We start from the raw sequence: 23,905 nt of genomic DNA on the forward strand, positions 1-23,905 counted from the left end.
CCCCATGGGAAGGCCAAACTGAAGTTTAGAGAGGGTAAAGCATGTGCCCAGAGCAAGTGGAAGAATAAATTAAACCCAAGTCTTTCTTATTTTGGAGCCTCTACAGTTATTTTAATTATTTAATTATTAAAGAAAGATTTAATTATTAAAGATTAGTCTGGCCTGATTCAGGTTTTAGAAAACTTGAGCATCTTTGGGATGGTTCTAGGATCTGTTTAGGAATTAGTGTCACTTTAGAGGTCTCAGAATGACATCACAACTGCCCCTTCTGTGCTCATGACAGTCACTGCTGAGCAGGTAAGGCTGCTTCTCTCCCCCGCCCCCCGAGTCCGGATGAAGCGTCAGAATCCTTTTCAACGTAACATTCCAGGAGGCTACTAAGATTTTATTAGTTGGCATATAACGTGAGATCCATCTGCCATTCTGTGTGAGAACCTTGTGGAACGACAGTGAAGCCTCCGGGTTCCCACTCTGCCCTGTCTATACGGTACCAAACAGTCATACGTTCTTTTCTTCTGTTCTGGGAAAAATCAGAGTTCTCTAAACTGTGACCCGTAGACACTTAATTTAGGAGATGCTTTTAGTTATTATACACTGCAAAAACAGAAGAGGCAAGGAGAGGCTTGTCGAGGGGGGCGGGTCACATCAATTTGAAGACGTAAGTTCTTGAAGCTTTCTACTGTGTACTGCTATACTAACGTTCTGAGAAATCCAAGTGAAGGAACCCATTTAACTTTTCTTAACCTGGTGTTTTCTAAACGTGTTTTCTAAACATGACTTATACCTGTAAATGCCACCCCCCCCTTTTTTTTAAACAATGAGATTTATTATCTTAAGATATGATACATTGGTTTACTCAACCAAGGTCTCGGTCATCTCATCTATAAACATGGAGCTAAGGAGAACACCTACATCTTGGAGGTGGATTTAGGTGAGGTTGTGAAGCTTGAGTTCACCTGCACGGGCTGCTCAGTTTCTTATATTTATTTCCTGATTCTGAATAAGCATCCATCTCTGTCTCTAACTTTGTGCTCATAATTGTGTATTTTTTTTTTTCTAAGAAAGCCTTCAATACTGTGTAAATTCCAATCTCTGTAAAACCTGGATCCACCTCTCTCAATATCCCTAGAGTTATTTTGGTTATTAAATAATTTCTTGAAGCTCTTAAAAAATTTTAAAAAAGGATACATAACCCAGAGGTAGGAGAGTTGCGGAGGAGGTCAGGCTGCGTGTGGACACACCCCCTCAGGACCACCCCTCTCTGTCTGTCTTAGCTCTGCCCTCCCCATGGGTGGGCCTGCCTCTCCCTGGCTAGTGGTCCGGAAAGAGGCGGGGAAAGTGACCCCAAGTTTGACACTGAAGACCATGTGGGTGGCATCTGGGAGGGCAGGGTGGACACGGGGCAGACATGGCATTGATCCTCTTGGGTGAGGGGTGAGGGGCAGTTGAGGAAGCAGAGATGGGGTGCACGGCGCCCCCTAGCAACTTGGCTGAGAAGGAGAGAAGGCGGCCTTCACAGGTGTGTATGCGCTGGGTGTGCTTTGGGCAGTTTTGTAGTTGAGAGATTTAACCGCAGTTTTGGGTTAAAGAGAAATCTTGAAAAGTAGAGAGGAAGAGCCTGCAGATCCCAGAGACAGGATGCTAACAGGCTAGGGCAGTGTCTGGGTGGACAGGGTCAGGGCACAGGGTTCAGGCTCGAGACTAACGGGAAGGAGGTAGAAACAGGAGCAGGGAGAGAGGCTCGTAGGCCGCGAGGCTGGCAGGGAATTGAGATGTTTCAAACTGGGTCACCTCGACTTTCTTGGTAAGTGGGAGGCAGATTGATTGCTGATAGTGAGGAGGAGGATGTGTCGAGGGTAATTTTATTGAGATTCCGTGAGTCTTTTGTGACTCTGTCCCAATTGACGTAAAACGATGGCTCTACTCTAGTACCCTTGCCTGGAAAATCCCATGGATGGAGGAGTGTGGTAGACTACAGTCCATGGGGTCACAAAGAGTTGGACATGACTGAGCAACTCCACTTTCTCTCACTTTCGCTCTTGTATTAAAATAAATCTTCCAAGAAATAAAACTTCCTAGCTTTTTCTCAGAGGTCATAATCTTTTGTCATCACTACCATTTAGCAGTGTTTCGCCAAATGTGGTCTAAAGATGCATAAATAATTTAGGAATTCTTGCTAAAAATGCTGTGTTTCAAAGGCATGCCTTATAGTTGCTGAATTAGGATCTCGAAATCTGCATTAGAACAAAATCCCCAAGTGAGTCTTGAAAATGAGTTAATGTGTTTCCAAGCAGGGGCTGGGGGCTTCCTGAGGTCAGCAGAGACCGAGAAGACTGGGAACTGTATCCGGCGGCCCTGTCCTGTGGATCCACACTCACCACCTGTCCTCTCTGCTCAGAGGTGGAGTGGCTGCTGCACTGAAGCTTATCTTTAACACCACGTTTCTCATAAGGAGAAGGTTTTATTCTTTGAATTTCTATACATTTATTTTATATAGAAATGGAAGAATTTCTATGATCTAGATCTAGGCTGGGGTAGATAATTTTTACCCTCCAGTTATAAGGGATGTGAAAGTCCGTCTCTTTGAGTAGATTCCATTGAATTGTATTTTCTTTTTTTGCATCTAGTATTTTTATGGCAGTAATCCATCTCACGCGTATCAGTATCTAGTACATGTATGTTATCAAAGCCATTGCCTGGAGCTCAGCTTTTTGCTTCAAGGGAGCTATGAAAATATTAGAAATCTCGCTGAATCAAATCACCAATGTGATGTGTTTCCAGCTAGATCCTGAATATTTTATCACCAGTTTTCATTTAAAAGCTAGTCAACAAATTTAATAAGAGTGGTATTATGGGTTTTTGGGACAGTAATGAAGAAAAAAAAAAGTGATTGCTTTCATTAAAGCATCTCTGTGAAAAAAAGCAGTTCTGTGTGACTCATCCAGTTGTTGAGTTACATGATAGCTTTGAAGCGGGGGCAACCATGCTGGCATCGTCTCCATTTCAATTCAGTGGTTTCAGTAAGAACTCTTATGAAAATAATTTTTATAATTCACTGTGTCTGAACTTCAGAATTCTTATGAAATGATCTCTTGGATTGATTGCATATTTGAGTAGATTTTCTTCCGTGACCTGGGCTGGAGAGCGAAATGTAGAAGAGAGCCTAGAATAGGAAGAACGCTAGAATTCCTAAGCAGAGCCTCCCACAGTGTTTGAGCTCATCAGTTATTCGATTATGAGCTTCTGTTCCATCAGGGATAGATTAAGCCCTTTGAGCACAGAGAATGTGTTTACCTTTGTCTCTGGAACCCAACTAAGCGGCAGACGCAGAGTCCTCATTGCGTGTTAGATGATTGAATGAGTTGATGGAAATGTGAAAACCTCTGATTTCCCTCATGAGCTCACAATTACAGTGTGAGCCAGTGATAAAATGGCTGCAGAATTTTTCTTACGCAAATCTTTGTAGGAATGCAAAAGCTGCTGTCAGTCATCAGTGATCTTTCCTAAGCCAGTTTGCTTTTTCCTCATTCTTCTCCCCCAGCCTAGTCTCTTGTTCTCTACTTGCCAGTTCAGACATACTGCTGTCTGCCTGCGTACTGTCAACTGCATGTTATAATTTCAGTTTCTAAATCTGTGTCTGGTTTGAAATACACTTACATTTCTCTTGTAATCAAGTGGAGTGTGTTTTCTCAGGAGCTTCAGATCTGAGTCCTTGACATTAGAAATGAAGCACATTTTTTTTCTTCCCATGAACCTAATTTGTCCAACTGAATGGAAAAACAACCCTTAGTATGTTAACCTGTCTCAAAAAATACCTCTGTTGATTAGTTAATAGAGATTTTGCCTTTGCGTTAATAATCATTTTTTTAGTAGATGAATAACCAAGAAACATTATTAAAGGAATTTGCTTGTGATAGTCAAGTCTGAAAGTATGCTATGTCATAACACTAATCACATGTAATATAACAATAATCATTCTTTGATTAACATTGCAAAAAATTTGGACTATGACTTTTGGCATTGTAAAAATGATCTGTATTTGAATACTGCTTTGTAAATGCAACCCACTCCAGTATCCTTGCCTAGAGAATTCCATGGACAGAGGAGCCTAGTGGGCTACAGTCCGTGGGTCTCAAAGAGTCTGACAACGATTGAGCGACTAAGAGTCTTACACTTTAAAAAACCCTTTCACGCACATTGTCTTCTGGGATGCATAACAATCCTTTAGTATAAATAGGACAGACATTATTTAAACTGAATCTCAGAGAAATGGACATATTCATCATAACACAGCGAGAAAATGGCAAAGAATCGACTGTAGCCAACTTTTTTCTGGGTCTTAATTAAGCCTTGCTGCTGTCATGTGATGTCATATGCTTTTGCCCTAGTAGTAATAATGGGATTGTGCCCTAGCCTGAAGCACACTTGAGTTTCATACTTGTTCAGAGAAAAGATCTAATTGATTTCATACCCAGTCATAGGATCTGGTCTCAGGAGCTAACCTAACTGATTATCTTTCTTTATAAAAATAGAAACAGAACCTTGATTCCTACATTTGTGTGCAGGCAGGGTTGGCCTTTAGCCTGAACACAACAATACTTCCAATAACTGGTGTGTACTAAGCTATGGAAGCTGCTCACCATGTAATCTACCATTCATCTCTTGCCAAAGTTCATTTCAGGTGAAATCATGGTGGGGATTTATGCTTCTGGAGGACAGGGTGGTTTCCTTTACTGCTCCCCAAGGATAGAGAAGGCCTGACCTGCACCTGCCTCTTGTGGCCATTCCTCGTTTTCCCATCTGGAAACACCCCGCAGTGTTGGACTTTCAAGGCATGTAGGTTACTTACTGTCGGTTCAACAGGTTGACAGGGACTGTTCCTGTTCACCTTTGCGTAATTTGTGCTTCACAGCATCCGATACACACCATGCCCTGTTGTTCGATCAGTTTCTCCTTGGCTGGTAGAGGACTCTCCTTAAAGATAAGAACAGCATTCTTGAGGCACACAGTTGTTTGAAGTCAGAGTTCAAATCTACTGTGTGGTTCATAGACATTTCCAGTATTGTTTAGAACAGTTTTGGTAATGCTACACTTAGGTCGATAGCATGGAAATGAATAGGTTTTTCATGGAAAATTGGAAAAACGTGTTGAGGACCAAGTAAATAATACAGTAATAAGAGAATGGTTAAAATACAGTGTAAGTCATTCAAAACAAAACATTCCAAATCTTTATTACATAAAAGATGCTCATAATAAAATACTGAGTGTGAAAAACCAGGTGCAGAAATCTGTGAATGTGGTGGTTGTAATTTGTTCCAAAGTATATGTAAATAAAGTACCAAGAGTAATTTATAATTAATAATACATTGCCCGGCACAGTTTCAAACACTTCATGTGTATTAATTCAATGCTCTTATCAGTCCTAAGAGGTAGGTACCATTGTTATCTTTCTTTTACGGATGAGGCCCTTGAGGCCCTTACGAAAGTAAGTTGTCCACAGTTACATGGTAAGAAATGGCCTCACCAACTAGGAGGAAAAAGACCAAAATATCAGTAGGGATTATCTGTGGATAATGGTGTGAATAGACTGCTTTAATTCTTTACATTTATAGAATGTGTCCCTCTCTAGATATATTAGAACTAGCAATTTTAAAAGAAATTGAAGCATATGAGAACATTTGTAGGTTTGAATTTCGGAGAGTAGCTTTTCTTTCTTCTATCTAAAACAGAAATTATACTCGATTAAGAGGGGGGAAAACACAAAAAACTAGTACTTTCTATCAGTACGATCTCCCTAAATGATAACCTTTCAGTATATATTGGATACAGTTTGATCTATCGATAAGGTGAACCAGACCTTCTTTATTTCACAGTTAAACATTATAAAGCACAATCCAAGAAACTGGTTCTGATCAAACCAGGTTTTGTTTGAACACTTGAATACTTCACCAGTAACAGAGAATATAAAGGCCCATACACGATAGAACGTCTCCAGGAAACGGACACTTTCCTCTCTGGAAAGTACATCCTCAAAGGCAAAAATACTTCAGGAACAGTATGTTCTATTAAGTTGTGTGTTAACTTTGGTGATTTAACTTTCAATCCTTCTCTCTTGCTTTCATTTCCACAATTCTTTTCCCTTCAGAAAACCATCCAATCAGCTGTTAAAACCAACCAACCGATTAGCCTCAGTGTGTTGAAAGTTGATCCTGTTTTGAGTTTTATTAGTGATGATAGTTGTAGTCACTAGGTGCCAGGCACTCTGAAAAATGCTTTCTTCAAGCCAGCAGTTACAGACTGGACGCCATTGCTGGAGGGGCTGTTGTCACTCACGTCACGCTCTTTCATCAGGGTCTCAGTCAAGTCCGGTGGCCTTTCCATACCTCAGTCCCTTCCTGTCTTCCTGAGAAGGAATCTGTGTGGGTCGTTTTGTTTCTTTGCTTTTGATTACATGATTTTTTGAGGATGAGGTAGAATACGGTTGGTTTGAAAGGAGCCATGGTTTTGAGAATAACATAGCTTAAGAATGAGAATATTAGTCACAAGATCCCAGTAGATTGTCTGATGCTGCGAATACTTGGGAAGACTGGGCCATGTGACAGCAATGTGTGGTTAATGATGGTTGGGGTTTTGTGTTTGTTTTCCTAAGATAAATCACCATTTCAGTAGCTTTACAGGAAATTATGCCCATCACGCCATTAACTCTGTACAGTTTTTTTTTTTTAAATAAACCAAAATACATAAAAAATTTTTTTTATTATAGAAGCATATAGTGAAGGAGAAAGATACTTGTTTATTTGAGTCGTCCAGGTAATAGGCATGAAAGGAATTACCAGCCCTGTCTCTGCTCCCACAGGAAGCAACACAGTAAGCAGTGTCGTCCGCATAAACAATGGAAAATGAGGTGTGTGTCTCAGCTGGGTTCCAGGTCACCCCTGGCTGTCTCGTTGCTAATAGTGTCAGGGTACCCAACTGTCTGCGTGGAATCTCTCTCCAGATCTTGTTCCCTCAGGAGAGGGTGTCTTAATTCTGACACGAAGACAGTTGGAGCATATTATGGCTGTAGACTAAAAGCTGACATCCAGAAGTAAACAGAAAGCTGATACGTAGGTACTCAGGACAGCACTTGCTGATACGACTTCTGCTGTCTGATGCTGAGTCTCGTATATCGGAGCAAAGCCTTCAGGTTTTGCCCTGTCTTTGGAGAACGTTTTCAGAATGAGCAATTATTTGTTGAGGCTTCTCACTTTCTCTCTCCAGAGAACTCACTGAGTGATTAAAATGACCTCAACAAGTAGGGTCCAAGCTAGGTTTAAATCTTAAAATGAAGATAAGTTTCATTTATCTTAATGAAATGGAGAATAAGGTGTATCTTTTTTACATAGCAGGGATTCTGGTTCACCAGATGTTCCTCTATCTTAGTATTGGCACATGCTCAGTTGTGTCCAACTCTTTGTGATCCCATGGACTGTAACCCGCCAGGCTCCTCCGTCCATGGGATTCTCCAGGCAAGGATACTGCAGTGAGTTGCCATGCCCTCCTCCAGAGGATCTTCCCAACCCAGGAATCGAACCCAGGTCTCCCGCATTGCAGGCGGATTCTTTACCATCTGAGCCACCAGGGAAGCCCCGTATTGGGATACTGATGTCAGACTCCAGGCTAGGGCTGACCGCTCAGATGACACTCGAAGTCCGCAGTTCTGGATGGAATGGTGAAGCCTCCTGTCACTTACGCTTTGTGGCAGAGGGCTGAGGACAGCGCGCACGTGCTTCACACTCCCCAGCACCAGCGTTACTGGGAAAGCGGTTGTGTGACGCAGGCTTTCCCTGAGGAGGGGCAGGGACTGCGAGGTGCAGAGCCGGGGGCGAGCATTCGCTGGAACACAACTCTTGGGGAAGTCTCTGTGGTGAGCAGTTCCTATTTTCACACCTATAAATGGAAGGAGAGAGAAGGCAGGTTTCGCCTCACAGCCCTCTGGGCCACAGCTGTGCTCACGTGCCTGAGTCTTAGCTGCCGGCCTTCTCCCCGCTTCCTCTCCTCTCTCTCCACCCTGGGATGATGACTGATTGTGAATCCCATCCCTCTGTGACCTGAAAGAAAAGGCGTGTGCAGTGACTAATCTACTCTAGTGTTGTAGTTTAGTCATGAAGAGGTTCTGGTTCCAGAAATATTAAATCCTTAAAAAAAAGGACTTTCCATGTGTGGTTACCCAGTTACTTTGGGCCCATGATGTTTTCTTTGATCTTCCTGTTCTCCTTACTTCCAGGCTCTCAATCAGGCTGTGGGGTGACAGGGCTGAAGAACTCTCTATTATCTCCTAATAAGGGTCCTGGGGGACAGAGTGCAGGGAAATCCAGAACCAGACTGGAAAACTGATAATGCTTTTAGAGAAAGAAGCAACATAGAAAATGTTATTCTCATAAACTTTTTAAGTTAAAGCGCATAAAAGCCTAATTCAAATACAGTGAGTAGGGATAAACATGTTTATTGTAGGTATTATGTCTAAGTGGGAAGCAGAGACAGAAAAGAAATGTGCAGATAGATGGTAAGAATTGGGAAAGCTGTAACTAGGGAGAGAAAGGAAAGGTAAAAAATAAGCACAAAATTGTTCTGAAGGAAGCTGTAAAGATAGACACTTAAGTACAAAATATGCTCAGGCATGTGTTGTCATATTCACACCTGCTTCTCTCCCAGCCCTTAAACACAGTTTCCATTTTAAGAACCCGAATTCAGGAACTTCTCAATTAAGCGTCATTTGGCTGTGATTTCATCATCTGGTTAGTATTGTGCATGAAACTGCTGTACCTATATTTGGAAAACTATACCAGAGTGTTCGCCAAAGGCTTGAGAAGCTGTGGTTAAAGTTATTTATCAGTATAGTGCTCTATTGGTATTAAGTTGTTTAAATACCTGCCTGATGTTCTAAAAAGCACTAGAATTTAAAAATTCTTCTCATTTCTTCCGTCTTTTCCTTTCATGAACTAAAATTTTAAAAATTACAGTAAAATGTCCTGACCATTTAATTTTATAACAAGTTACTCAGAAACTAGAAAGTAGTTTTTGATAGATGAGAGTGTATTTCTTTTAGGATAAAATGGCTTTTGTCTATACGATTATGATTAAGGGTTTTGTCTTTTTTTTAATGATTCCTTGAGAAAGTGTTGAATATTATGTCTTAATTTGTAGTGTTGTATATATGTGTTAGTCACTCAGTCATGTCCGACTCTTTGTAATCCCATGGACCGTAGCCTGCCAGGCTTCTCTGTCCTTGGGATTTCCCAGGCAAGAATACTGGAGTGGGTTACCATTCCCTCTTTCAGGGGATCTTCCCGACCCAGGGGTTGAGCCCGGGTCACCTGCACTGCAGGTAGATGCTTTATCATCTGAGCCACCAGGGAAGCCCAGTTTGTAGCCTAAAGGGATTCTTTTCTGAGTGTAACACATACATCTTAAGGCTTTTAAAAGTATTTCAACTAAGGAATCTTAACACTAAGAGTTTTTTTTAGTAACAGTGATCACAAAAGTGGATGATAGTCTTGGCGTTTGACCCACAGATAGTGTGAAACTAAGCTAAGCATTGGAAATTCTGCTCTCAGGGTTCGGTGGGCCAGGGCCAGGGGTTGGTTGCAGCTGTGTTGGGGTGGCTGCCTGAGAACAGAGGGCTTTCCTCACCCTCACTTATTGAATGAAGCTGATAGGGCCCTTAGCCATTTAGACCTCCTGAGTGACAGTGGCTCTGTAGTCAAGCACTTGTAATATTTCCCATGCACAAAAAAGTTCTCTACGTTCCAGTAATAACTAGCTTCTTTTTATGCTCTGAAACCAGTGGTGGTGGTGATGTAGTCACAAGGTCTTGTAAGACTCTTGCAACCCCATGGACCGTAGCCTGCCAGGCTCCTCTGTCCATGAGATTTCCCAGGCAAAAAGGCTGGAGTGGGTTGCCATTTCCTTCTCCAGGGGATCTTCCCCACCCAGAGATCAAACCCGGGTCTTCTGCATTGCAGGTGGATTCTTTATCAACTGAGCCACCAGGGAAGCCCCTGAAACCAATAAGTACACCCAATGCAGTATTTGTTGTTCAGTTGCTCAGTCGTGTCCGACTGTTTGTGACTCTATGGACTCTAGTATGCCAGGCTTCCCTGTCCTTCACCATCTCCCAGAGCTTGCTCAAACTCGTGTGCATTAAGTCGGTGATGCCATCCAATCATCTCATCCTCTGCTGTCCCCTTGTCCTCCCACCTTCACTCTTTCCCAGTATCTGGGTCTTTTCTACTGAGTCAGCTCTTCACATCAGGTGGCCAAAGTATTGGAGCTTCAGCTTCAGCACCAGTCCCTCCAATGAATATTCAGGATTTATTTCATTTAGGATTGACTGGTTGGATCTCCTTGCAGTCCAAGGGAGTCTCAAGAGTCTTCTCCAACACCACAGTTCTATAGCATCATTTCTTTAGCACTCAGCCTTCTTCATGGTCCAGCATATGCTTACAATATACATATACTTTTGATCACTTTGGAATGTGATCAATTAAAAAGCTTTTCTCTTTAAAGTACCCTTAGCTGCCTGATAGTGGGATTTAAATCCTGCATGTTGCCTCTCTGTTTTTGCCAACTAGTACCTTTTTATAATTAAAATTTTAAATTGTGTTATACAGACATATATGGAGGAAGAAACCATTTTTAATTGTTTAGCATATGTGTTTCCAAACATTTTCCATCATGGAAAACTTTTCATGAAGGCATATGTGTCCCTAATTCATTCTTTTTTCATGGCTGCATTATATTCTAAAACATGAACCATCACAATTTAACTCTTTGATTATTGGTATACACTTGATTCTGGGAGTTGGTGATGGACAGGGAAACCTGGTGTGCTGCAGTCCATGGGGTCACAAAGAGTTGGACATGATTGAACAACTGAACTGAACTGATACACTTGATTTATTTCCAATTTCTTCCCTTAGAGTCACTATAGCAGTGAAAGTCTTGGTATGTGTACTTTTTTTTTAAATGTGCAAGTATTTTATCTTAGCTGGATTCCTAGAAGTAGAATTGCTGAATAAACAGAGTGCTTTTAAATTTTGATATGCTCTCAGTTGTTTTCTTAAAAGCTTTTAGAAATGGACGTTTCCCCTCACGATGAATGAAAATGGCCATTCCCACATGTCTTTGCCAACATTAGGTTAGATGACACTTTGCCACTGCTTTGTCAGTCTGGTGGTGTCTCATTGCACTTATTTGCATTTCTCATTGAAAAAAGAGGTTGCAATTTGTTTTTCATAAATTGATTGGTGTTTATCTTTTATGATTGCTCCTTTAATTTCTTTGCCTGGTTTTTTCTTTAGAGTTATTTTTCTTGTTTCGGGATCTCTGTATATATGAAATAATAGTCCTTTATTATACATCTTGCAGGTGTTGTCTGTCAGTTATATTTTATAGTTGTCTTTTGTCAAACAGAAATTTCCTGTTTTATGTAGTTGTATTTGTCAGGTTTCTTTTCCTTTTTAACTCTTTTTGTGTCTTATTTTGGAGAGGGCTTCTCCATCCCAGGATTAAACACAGCATCTCCTTTGTTTCCTTTAAATACATTTTTAGTTAAGAAAATATTTAGCTCTTTAATCAGTTTGGAGTTATTAATATATGAAGTATTTTTCTCATTATGTTCTTAATTCTCATATATTGGCATTTCTGTATAGATGTTTTTGTACTTTCTACCATTCAGTTGTTTATTTCTACACTAGCATCACACTGTCTTGATATCTGCTAGGGAAAATCCTTCCTTAATTCTTTTTCAAAAATTTCTTAACCTTAAGCACGTATTTACTTTTCCAGAAGAACCTTATAATCTGTTAAGCAATATTTTAACGTCTGTTTAAATGGTTTTTCATACTTTTGGTTTTATATTTATGTGATTTATTCAGTAATCTGTATCTTTTTTTCTTCTTATATTTCAGAGTCCTGTGTATGGAAACTCAAATGAGTCAGTTCAGTCTAGAAGGGTAGTCATTTCTCATAATATGGACAAAGCTCTGAAAGAAGGTAAGGATTAAGTGAGGGTATATAATCACCACGGGAAGCAATTCAGTATGTTCTAAAAGGAAAATAGTAATTTCCAGCAAATTTATCTATCCTCTCTCTGTTTGATGCCATTTGGATTTTTTTCATCATGAATTTTTACTTGAAGACATAGTAAATACATCCAGTTGTTGTTTAGTCAGCAAACTGTGTCTGACCCTTTGTGGCCCCATGGACTGTAGCCCGCCAGGCTTCTCTGTCCCTGGGATTCTCCAGGCAAGAATACCAGAGTAGGTTGCCATGCCCTTCTCCTGGGGATCTTCCCGACCCCGGGAACAAACCCATGTCTCCTGCATTGGCAGGCAGATTCTTTTACCACTGAGTCACCAGGGAAGCCCCCCAATACATCCATGTTTCAGTTAAATGAATGGGATCTAAACATTGATTAAGCAGGAATTTGCAGATCGCATGAAACTAGCCAGCTTAGTGGGGTACTTCCACGATATGAAGCAAGAATCTGTTGTTCACTGTTACTTGAAGTAGGTGTCAGGAGGCCTTTTTTTTTTTTTTTTTCTTTTGTTAATAGATATACGTAGAGAAAGTGTGTTGGGAATAAATGCACTCAGGCTTGCTCATGGACAAACCAGTTAACCAAATTAAGGGATCTTGGCCAACCTTGACAAAAGAATGAAGGACAGAGATGTGGAACTTGTATTAAAGATGATTGAAAGGGGACTGTGGCGGGTACAGTGTTATATGTCTGGAAATGGGGATGAGTAAGTGTAATTACACATATTAAAGTTTAAAAGAGACTATATTTTGATCAAATTAAAGTTTTGAAAATATGTTTTAAAAATCAAATTTCTAAAAACTGACAGTTTTGATTATTATATACAAAAAAAAAGTCTGAGGTTTTCCAGATGAAAATACACAGTGTTAAGTATGAAGTTAGGAGAGAACTGGCAACTACTCTTCTATATCAGATACCCTTAAAAGTTTTTCTCCTCAAGTTACATTTCCTGGAAAACTGGCAGAAGGTAGACTTTTAAAAGTCTTTTTGACTTACTATTAAATCTCACTAGATCTGCAGCCCAATTTTCACTGGACTGCCCTGAATTATCTCAGTAATGTGGGCAGGAAATGTAATTCAGGAATTATCAAGTACCTGCTGTTTGCTCAGTAGAACTCCAACTGTCCAAGGATTAGATGCTGACACAAAAGAAGCATAGCTGGTACCTCAAAGAGCATGGCTTTCCCCCTCTCTATAGGCTCCACTTATCTAGTTCACATCTCTTTACCCAGTGGTATGAAATACGTGTTCATTTTTCTTGAATAAATCAGTAGATGCACTAGTGACATAAGCTAAGAACCTCAGATCTTCCCAGAAGATGACTTTTCTTCTGCACACGGAGAGTAATTACTAATTGCATTTTTGAAAACTTTGCAAACCACAGAGGGACATCTGTGTGATCAATGGAATTGTTGTTATTGTCATCATCACTAGGGCAGTTCCTGGTTGAATGACTGTTCTTTGTTCCAAGAGACTCTGGTCATGGACCACTTATGACCTGTGGGGCTCTACCCTCTTGGGCACGGAAGACTGTGCCTGAGTTACCGCGGGGAGAAGGCAGAGGTGGAAAATGGCTCTCTCTCTCGTACTGTTTACTTAGACGGAGTCATTCCTTGTTCTGAACATTTATAGATAGAGATTTACCTAACATCACATTTTCTAGACTGCTGCTGCTGCTGCTAAGTCGCTTCAGTCGTGTCCGACTCTGTGCGACCCCAGAGACCGCAGCCCACCAGGCTTCCCGGTCCCTGGGATTCTCCAGGCAAGAACACTGGAGTGGGTTGCCATTTCCTTCTCCAACATTTTCTAGACTAAACGGTAGCTTTTAAACTGGTCTCCTCACCTCTAGTATTTCTCTCTTGTTACCCTAAATCGTCTTTTCAGATTAATCTAACTAAAACTGAAGTTCTAATCATGTTATTCCATTCTCTCTAATCTTCTGTGATCCCCTCTTACCTGCTTATTTCTTGAAGAGCAGTCCTAGAAAATAGATGTACTTAAGTCATAACAGCATTGAATTTTTTGTTGGCTGTTACGCCTTTAGAAGAAAAGCTGTTTGCTTGGCAGTGAGAATAAGTGTTCTTTCATTTCTTACTGTGGTTTGTTACATTACTCATGCATATTTCTTAATGAAGAACATAAAATGATTTTACTATCATGAATTTCTCTGTCTCCTTGAATTGACACAGATGATATATTTTAAAATATTTTGGGTTTTTTTGTACTTGCATGAATGAGTGTCTGTAGTTATATAACACATAGAATCGTGTCTTTGTTTTGTACTTTTGTATTTTTATGATACTTAGTTTGAAGACGGGTGCTGATGAACTATTGAAAGAAGATACACCTGTGACTAGCACATACCTTTATTACTAAGTACAGATTTTTGCCAGTATTCGTTTTTATCCATTTCTCACCAAAATGTATTATCAAAAGGAGTGTTTTAGAGTTACAGTAATCAGAATATGCAATATGGTTAACAAATGTAATGAAATATTATATAGGTGAATATGGCCTTCACATAAATCCTTTAGCATGTTGAAAAGATCTTAGTTTTAAGTATTAAGTCTCTTATAATTGCTCTTAATTTCCTGCTTTAATTTGAAATTAAATTTTAATGAAAGAAAAAAATGCTTCTATTTTCCAAACGCTTCGGTTTGCAGATTTATTTGTTATTAGCTAAAAATCCCGTGGCGTGAAAACTTTTAGTTTAATAGAAGAGTAAGAGAGAAGGAATTGCGCATGAAGAACTTAGCAGTGTTTTTATTGGCAAAGTGTGTGTCATCACGCTCTTGCTGCTTGGCACTGGGATGCCCAGAAGGAGGATAAAAGGATGTGAAAGCCTGGAGGTCATGTAACCCAGCTTACCATCTCAGGAAGTACTTTCTTCCATGTCATCCTTGTCCATTAAATGCTCTGCTTGTGTTGAAATTTCTTATGATGGTGCATCCATCATCTAATATGGCAATCTCTCGAACAATTTTAATGTTTTTGTTCAGCTCTTGCTTGTGTTGAACAGAAAAAAGCAACTTCCTTGTGATTTCCACCCATCTAGAGCAATTTGAAATTAAACACCCAATCAGGGAGTTGGGTACCAAGATAGACTATTTAAAGATTGGGCTATCCAAGAAAATCTAGTACCTCAGGTCTCCACACCCCCAAAATTCGAGTTAGATAAGAATCCCTCGTTTTGAAAGGTTTCAGGAAACAGTGTGTCTTCCCTTGTTTTGCTCTCCACTCTTTATATTTTAAAGCGACTGTTAAGTAGCAGCAGACAGCAGGAGCGCTCTCTCAGTGTCTGCGGCCCTTGCCCGCGTTTGACGCGTGGCCTTTCTCTTCCTGGTAGTGTTTGACTACAGCTACAGAGACTACATCCTGTCCTGGTATGGAAACCTCAGCAGAGACGAGGGCCAGCTCTACCACCTGCTGTCCGAGGACTTCTGGGAAGTCGCCAGGCAGCTGCGCCACCGGCTGAGCCACGTGGACATGGTCAAAGTCGTCTGCAACGATGTCGTGCGAGCTTTGCTCACTCACTTCTGTGACCTGAAGGCGGCGAGTGGCAGGTAGCTGTTACAGTGGGAACAGCCTCTCCTCCCTTTACTCACGTTAAAGTATTTTCCTTGTTGAGAAAAGGGGTCAGAGTCTAGACAGAACTCTAGCATATTCATCCTCTTTTTGGTCCTTGGCTGGAAATGTTGACATTGTGGGGAATCATTATAATGTTCTGATAGAGCAAATAAAAAAATTTTTTTTACCAGAAAACCACTGTATAGACCTGTTTGATTTTGTAAATAGCTGAAGCAGTGAGATTAATTTTACAGAGCCAGCACTATCATGAATTTATTTAGTAGCGTTAAAGGTGCCTAGAAACAGAACATTTAAATATAGTTGTTATGCACTCTGAAGAGTGTCAGTGAGTTTTCAGTTTTCGAGAAAGTTTAAATAAAGTTCATGTTTCTTTTTGTGAGTCCTGTGTTAAGAGCTCTGTTGCATCACAGTATCCCAAAACTTGATTTTTAAAAGGAACTCCGTATTGGAGCATGCAGGCCATGATTAGAGAAGGTGTTTTCATGTGAAAATTGCCAGTACTCAGGCTTGTCAGCCTTTTGTACTATTAGCCAGGAAAAGTTCGTGCCTGAGAGGTGACTCTGCCTTTGGAAGAAGACTTCAACAAGACCTCGGTGCTCATAACAAATCGTTATTCCCTTAGGTTTGCTGATAGGATCCTAAACGTCTGTGTCACTCTTGTTGAGTGAGAGCGTGACGACTCATAGCACCTCTAACCTGGCCATAAAGAGCAGTCTCACTGCAGCGAGTAGGCTTCTGCCTACTGGATACAGTCTCAGTTGGAGTAGGAGCAGGGTCCCAGCAGTTTCTGGGGCCTCTTCTCACTGATACAGCGCTGCCTCTATTTTAGGGGAGAAGAGAAAGTATTTGCAAAATATGTAAGGGGATGAGGAAGCAGAGGCATCCTCCTCGGGCAGGTGGTAGCTCTCCTCCTTCCTTAAGAAGCCCTGTCTTGTGGATTGGTCTGCGAGTACTTGCTGCCCTGCCTGTGAGGTTGTGGGGGCTCCTGGCTGTTAAGCAGGGTCGTGAGACAGCAGCTGTCCAGGAGTCATCTCTCTCCCCACGCTCACCCAGCTTAGGTTCACGAGGCCAGAATCCACAGGGCCACCATATGCCTATTCTTTTCCACTCACTGCCCCCAGTGTTTTTTGCAAACTTTTTTTTTTTTTAAACTGATTATTTTGCATTGGAGTATAGCCGATTGACAGTATTGTGATAGTTTCAGATGGGCACCAAAGGGACTCAGCCATGCATATACATGTATCTGTTCTCCCCCAAACTCCCCTCCCATCCAGACTGCCACATAACATTGAGCAGAATTCCCTGTGCTATACAGTAAGTCCTTGTTGGTTATCCATTTTAAATAGAGCAGTGTGTACATGTCCACGTTTTTTGCAGATTTTAAAAATAAAACGGGGGATACATTAAAAAATTTTGTTAAACTTTTTATTTTGTATTACAATATAGCGGGTTAACAGTATTGTGAGAGTTGGGAATACTTTTTATATTATGATCCAGTTTCATCAAATAATGCTCATTACTTATAACTTTGATTTTCTTTTTTTTTGTTGTTCTTTACCATTTAAAAAATGGCATCTGAGATTAAATTTTATCTTCTTCTTTGTGAGTCCCAATCCACAGTTTGAAAAATTTACTGTGGAGCAGTGGTTTTCAGTTTTCCTGGTATGGGAATAGCCCTGTGCTCTTGAAGGTTGTCGAGGACCTGAAAGAGCTTTAGTCTGTGTGGGTTACGGCCGTCGGGTCCCAGGGCTGGCTTGTGCTGGCGCAGGAGCAACCCTGAGGTCAGTGAGCACTAACTTGTCACTTTGTAATTGGCCACGGCGGGAGTACTGACCCCGTGAAATGGGGCAAATGCTCCAAATGGGAGCTTTTCTCCCCTTTGCAGAGCCAGTTGTTAAACATTTACCAGCTCAGCACTCATCGTATCTGTCAATATTTATCATATCAGATATTAAACTAAGACTTTTTTTTTAAGTGTAAGAATGCACAGTATGCTTTCCACTCACCGTCAAGAGTGACAAGGTCACCACACAGCCTGTTGCCTCTGGGAAGCTCCACTACAACTTGTGAGAGCAGGCAAGACACGTGGAATCGTTTCGTTGCTGTGAATAGGGTTTGGACCTCACAGACCCCCTGACAGTGTCTGGGGGACACACGGGAGCCTGCAGACCACCCTTTGAAAACCATTGTTTTTAGAGAAAGTAACTTCCAGTAAGGAGGGGGTATGTGAACCGATGAGGAAGTTATAAGGGTCACCTCGCTGGAGTCTCAGAAGCTTCAACCTCTCCTTCTGAGTGTTCTGAGCCCCGTGCAGCACTTGATCGGCTACGGCATCCGCTCCATAAAGCGCTCCCTAGTTCTGTCTGGTGGATACTATTATCAGTGGAAGCTCATTTTAAGGTATTTAAATTATGGCTCAATAAAGGACAGTATTTTTAGATCATTGTTTTATTCCAGTTAGAAGACTGATGAATTTAGGTTTGGGAGAAGAGCAAGTGGTTAGAGAAATGGAGTGTTCTTATGATTATCTGATTTCAACATGAGAATATATTTTTCATTGAGACATTTATTTACCAGCTTGCGAAATGACTGCCTTTGTGGATTATATAAAGATATTATGAGTAAGCATCAGAATAATAGAAACAGAGACTTGATTGCATTTTAGAAGTGCCTTCTGTTTGGACCTCCAGTTTTCTTGTGCCAAGGATAGATTTATTGGTGTCTGGGCTGTGCCTAGAAGGTCTAGTTGATGATTCTTATTAAAGGAAGGAACTCTATCACTGTTCTCTGAGATTATGAATATTTGGAAAAGTGCCAGTAGGTCACTGGTGTTTTGCATATAGATGGTGGTGCCTTGGAGGTGAATGCTGGGGATCTAATATCTGATTGTGCATCACCTTCTACACATCACACAATGAGACTGGGCAGAAATGCATCTAGGTTCTGTGGTTATCTCTGCACTCACCTGCCCCAGATAAACTGTGCCTTCGCCCTGGAAATCGCCATTGGGGTGCAGATTTCCATTGACTGCAAAATGACAGTGGCGGCCAGGAGGCACCCAGTTGAATTGGCCACAGTCAGGCAAGAGAATAATAAATTGCATTAATAAAAGCAACACATCCTCTGGTTGACTGTTGGGCAATTGTGTGGCGGCAGCTTTCCGGTCAGCCTGTGTTTATTTCCCAGCCAACATGCTGTTGGCTGCTCTAAGTCAATCCAGATCACACTTAATTCTTGCCTGTTTCCTCTTTCTTTGCCCCATCTGTCTTGTTCTAGCATGTTTCAGGGAAATTTAAAAATGATTGTTTTTATGCTGTTAAATCAATAGCATTTTTAATTTCATAGCCTCCTTTTTACAGTCTGTGTATTCTTTTTACTCACAAAGCCCAGGCATGCTGTTTAAGGGACAAAATAATGCTTTTCTTCACATATTTTTCTCTTTATCTCTGAATTTTTTTTTTTCCTTTTCATCTTAATCTCTAATTCTGGCTTGTGTTAAAGAGTTGGGGATGTGCGAGTCAGAGCAGAACTTGAATTACTTCTACCATTAATTACCTCTGTGACTTTGGACTGTTCACTTGATCATTCAGATCCTTAATATTCTCATCTGTAAAATGGCGATGATAATATACACTTCTTGATGTAGGTGGGAAGATTAAGTAATACTGCACATATGAAATGTATGGAAGGTTAACGTCCTTTTGCTTACTCAAGGCATGAGAACCGAGAGGTAAGTACTAGGAATTGCGGTAAGGACTCTGGCAGAAGGATGCTGTCAGGACCTGGTGACCCTGGTTTATGCTTTGTTAGATTTTTTTTTTTTTTAAAGGAAACTCTAGATGACATTTAAAAAGAGAGCTAGAAGATTTTAAAATCTAATTAAAGAGACACTCACCCCTTTCTGGGTAGTTGTTGCTACGATTTGGGAGTTCTGTATAACCGTTCATGCTACTTAAGGTTAGAAATCCCAAAAGCCCATTTTTCCAGATTAATCTGTGGTTGAGAAAATTATTGACTATTGATAGTCTAAGAGTGAACATAGTTGTTAAAACTGAGTGTGTTGCCCATTTGAAGTTTTTTTTTAACCTAATGGTACATGACCAAATTGTTTCTAGAAATTTCTTTCCTTCCTTTTCCCTCTGTTCATGTATTTATTTTTTCAGACATGAAGAGCAGCCAAGGCCTTTTGTGTTGCATTCTTGCTTGAGGAACTCAAATGATGAAGTAAGATTTCTGCAGACGTGTTCTCGGGTTCTGGTGCTCTGTCTCCTTCCTTCGAAGAATGTCCAGTCTCTCAGCTTACGCATAATGCTCGCAGAAATTCTGACAACAAAAGGTAGACTTTCATAACTAATTGATATTACTAATGCGATACTTACTGCAAAGTAACGTGCTCCATACGAGTGTGAGAACACTTTATATAATACCTGTACCGGCTTGTATACTGTGGGATATATGGGAATTAAAGTATTTTCAAAAGATCAAGTTTTAAATGTCACTTGAAGAAGACGTCACTTGGCCCTATGTGATAAGTTTTTTTATATAACATATTGCCAAATACATAGTCCATTTTTTTAAATAATAGATAAGGACTGGTTATCTATTATTTTAAAAAATGGACTATGTATTTGGCAATATGTTATATAAAAAAAAAATTTATCACATAGAGCCAAGTGACGTCTTCTTCAAGTGACATTTAAAACCAGTCCTTCGGAGAAGGCAGTGGCACCCCACTCCAGTACTTTCACCTGGAAAATCCCATGGACAAAGGAGCCTGGTAGGCTGCAGTCCATGGGGTCGCTAAGAGTTGGACACAACTGAGCAACTTCACTTTCATGCATTGGAGAAGGAAATGGCAACCCACTCCAGTGTTCTTGCCTTGAGAATCCCAGGGACGGGGGAGCCTGGCGGGCTGCTGTCTGTGGGGTCGCACAGAGTTGGACACGACTGAAGCGACTTAGCAGCAGCAGCAGCAGCAACCAGTCCTTATCCCCTTCACAATGTAGCATCCATTATATGCGTAAACAAAAGAATATTGTACTCAAGGTCTAGTATGCATTCATTTAAAATACCTTTGCTGCACTATTCATTGGTAATACTATATGTGACTTAGGTCTTCACAGGTGGAGCATTGGTAAGAACCTACCTGCCAATGCAGGAAGTGCAAGAGATGGAGGTTCAGTCTCTAAGTCAGGAAGATCCCCTGGAGTTGGAAATGGCATCCCACTGCAGTGTTCTTGCCCGGAGAATTCCATGGACAGAAGAGCCTGGCGTGCTACAGTCCATGGGGTTGCAAAGAGTCAGACACGACTAAGCACAGCACCACCACCAACATATGTGACTCAGAATACATAAAAAAGGAGCTGGACCACAATATAATGTGGTTATTAGAAAAAAGTGTATCCAAGGAAATGCTTAGCTAGGATAAGAAAAATGGAAGAAAATATCATCTAAAGAGAAACTTCTCCTACCGCAGAATCTCAAAGAATGTTGTGTTTAGATGCATTGATTTAATGTCTCATTTATTATCTCAGGATTAGCCAGCTCTGCCTATTAGCTGATACCGCCAACCATAGAGAGAAGGCGACCTTTTTAACCTGAAGTTTGTAGGATGACTCTTTCATGGTATCATTGGCTTTCTCACAACTTCCTCCCTGAGGTCTGTTTCACCAGTTGGGAGAATGTTAACTTTCAACCTTTTGGCAGACGAAGCATGTTGAGCCTTATAATGGAAATAAAAGGAAAAAAAGAATGAATGTACTTAATTTTGATAGCTTTGTTAACCACTTGGGTTCTAAATGGCTTTCTTTCATCATTCTTTCCCATGTAACTCATTAGTTAAAATGACCACTTGGTTGTAGCCTTAGCTGGTAGCAGACCCAGAGGGATGGGTCCGTGTGTATGTGCGTGTTGCGTGTGTGCACGTGTGTGCACACTTGTGCGGCCCACTTGGGTGGTTTCACAGTGTTTGCCACGTGCAGTTTCAATTATAGAAGCATGAACACAACTCCTCTGAAGGAGAAGGCCTTGTCAGTGTTGCTCTCTTCTCTGTCCTACAGTCTTGAAACCGGTGGTGGAGCTGCTCAGTAACCCGGATTACATTAACCAGATGCTGCTCGCCCAGCTGGAGCGCAGGGAGCACATGAACGAACATCACAAGAGAGCCTACACGTACGCGCCTTCCTATGAAGAGTTCATCAAGCTCATTAACAGCAACTCTGATGTTGAGTTCCTGAAGCAGCTCAGGTATTTGGTCTTTAATTATAGCATGACAATGCTACTAATTATCCTTCTCTGCCTGGTTAGGTTAAAAAAAAAAAAAAAAAAAAGTGGTTGTCAGGGAAGCAGAAATAAAGGAAGTCCATAAATCTCCCTAATCAGTAACAACAAAATTTATCGAGCTTCTCCCTTAGTAGTGGAGTTCATTTGTTCAAAGTACATGTTTTTCAAATGATTAGGTTATAACAGAAAGTCGATCAGTTGTTAGAACCTGCGTAGCTGCTCAGATGCGTCCTTGGGGAAAGCAGTGGAAGGAACTGATGTGTGTTTAAAATTACAGCGTAGAACATTTGCGTTGATTTTCTTTTTTCTTAGAAAACACAGAGGCCCAGTTTGGGGAATAAAGGGGTTCTTGACTGATTGTCTTGAGAAAACACATTGGAAATAGCACCCCAGGAGTCTCTTTCATAGGAGGGTCCAGTCTCCTTCCCTGACCTGTGACCGGGAGAGTTCCATGGGCTTTGCTGTATCGTGGCATCTTGGGCAGCTCTCCTTGAGGCGGCACTGGTGTGTTTCATCCTCGGGGTGGTTGTCCCTGTTCACTGTATCTGAGGCACAGACCTGAGGACCAGTTCTTACCCTCTGCTTCTTGTACTGGAGAGGCTCCAGGAACAACTCTACGATGGCAGGGATTGATCTTTCTGCTCAAAGAGGCGGTGATGCGGCATAAAGTATCTTGTTACTTAGCTACTTATTGTTCATCCGATAAAAAAAAAAATATTGCCCTCTTATTCAAGGGTCAACTCTGCCCACTCGTATTGACAGACGGAATTGCTTTTTATCAGACTTCTGTCTGAAACCCACATTGATGAGGCTCATCAGCACAAATGGAGCTGCTTTCTTCAGTCATAATCTCAACTGTCCTGTTGTTTTTCCTGTACAGTTAGAGGACTCTGCTCTCTGACTTTTATTAGCATTTTAGGTCCCTGTCTTCAAACTGCCCCCAGTAAAATTTTGGGATAGGCTGCCTAAAGCAGGAATTGCATCTTATTTCGACTAAGTAAAGCCATCTTTGTTTTATACATATTTGAAAAAAGATGCACATGTGCGTGCTTAGTCGCTCAGTCGTGTCTGACTCTTTGTGACCCCTTGGACTGTAGCCCTCCAGGCTCTTCTGTCCATGGGATTTCCCAGACAAGAATACTGGAATGAGTTGCCATTTCTTTCTCTTGGATCTTCCCGACCCAGGGATCAAACCCTCATCTCCTGCTTGGCGGGGGGATTCTTTACCACTGTATAACTTGGGAAGCCTGGAAGAAAGATGAGTATTTTCTAAAGGAAATAGTCACTCAGCTCTGCTAGACTAGAATGCATTAAAAATAAACAAACAACAGCAAAAAATCCTTGAATGTGCTATTTGCAGTTCTGCACTAGAACTACAAAAAAAACTTTGTTTTCTTTTTTTCTGAGTAGGCATGAGATGTTTTCATGGTAGGATTATAGAGCTAGAAGTGCATCCAGCAGGCACACCCTTGGCTGTATATTAGAATCAACCAGACTTTTAAAAATTACAGCTTGAGATCCCACTGTCTCTTTGAGGCTACTTCCTCGTTCTTCTTCTCTAGCCTCCAAGATGTCAAACTGAGGATATGGGAGCTAGACTGGGTTAATATTTTGAATTTTCTGGGTCTTCTAGTAGGAGCAGTAAACAGCTCTGCTAACAAAACAGGAACCAGTAATCTGAATGTCGTGTTGATGCAGGATGTTAAAGGGCAGCTGATTAGATTCCAGTGGTGGAGTGGCTGGTGGGGTGATGGCCACCATCAAGGAAAGGCAGAGAGTCTCATTCAGAGCTAAGATGCACCCACTCGTGAAATGCGGCAGTCACAGCCCTAGAGAAAAGACCGCATGTCCCTTTATTTTGAAGATAAAGCAGGCGTCGAAGTGAACATTAAGCAAAGGATAAGTGAAAGGCCCCGATGGAACCTTTTGTAAACAAGTAGGCAGGTTGTGGTC

The 23,905-nt window shown here is 41.1% G+C and overlaps 1 protein-coding gene across 4 annotated transcripts in view; it reads left to right on the forward strand.

The window, feature by feature from the left end:
* SNX25 (sorting nexin 25) overlaps positions 1-23,905 on the forward strand; it is a 91,766-nt gene that overhangs the window by 12,380 nt on the left and 55,481 nt on the right. For all 4 annotated transcript variants that reach the window (XM_070781728.1, XM_070781730.1, XM_070781727.1 and 1 more), the window contains exons 2-5: positions 11,952-12,036; positions 15,429-15,645; positions 19,834-20,006; positions 21,730-21,916. In XM_070781728.1, coding sequence (XP_070637829.1) covers positions 11,952-12,036; positions 15,429-15,645; positions 19,834-20,006; positions 21,730-21,916 — 662 coding nt within the window. The remainder of the gene's footprint in view (positions 1-11,951; positions 12,037-15,428; positions 15,646-19,833; positions 20,007-21,729; positions 21,917-23,905) is intronic.

Source organism: Bos indicus, chromosome 27 (assembly GCF_029378745.1).
Source record: "Bos indicus isolate NIAB-ARS_2022 breed Sahiwal x Tharparkar chromosome 27, NIAB-ARS_B.indTharparkar_mat_pri_1.0, whole genome shotgun sequence".
Lineage (NCBI taxonomy): Eukaryota > Metazoa > Chordata > Mammalia > Artiodactyla > Bovidae > Bos > Bos indicus.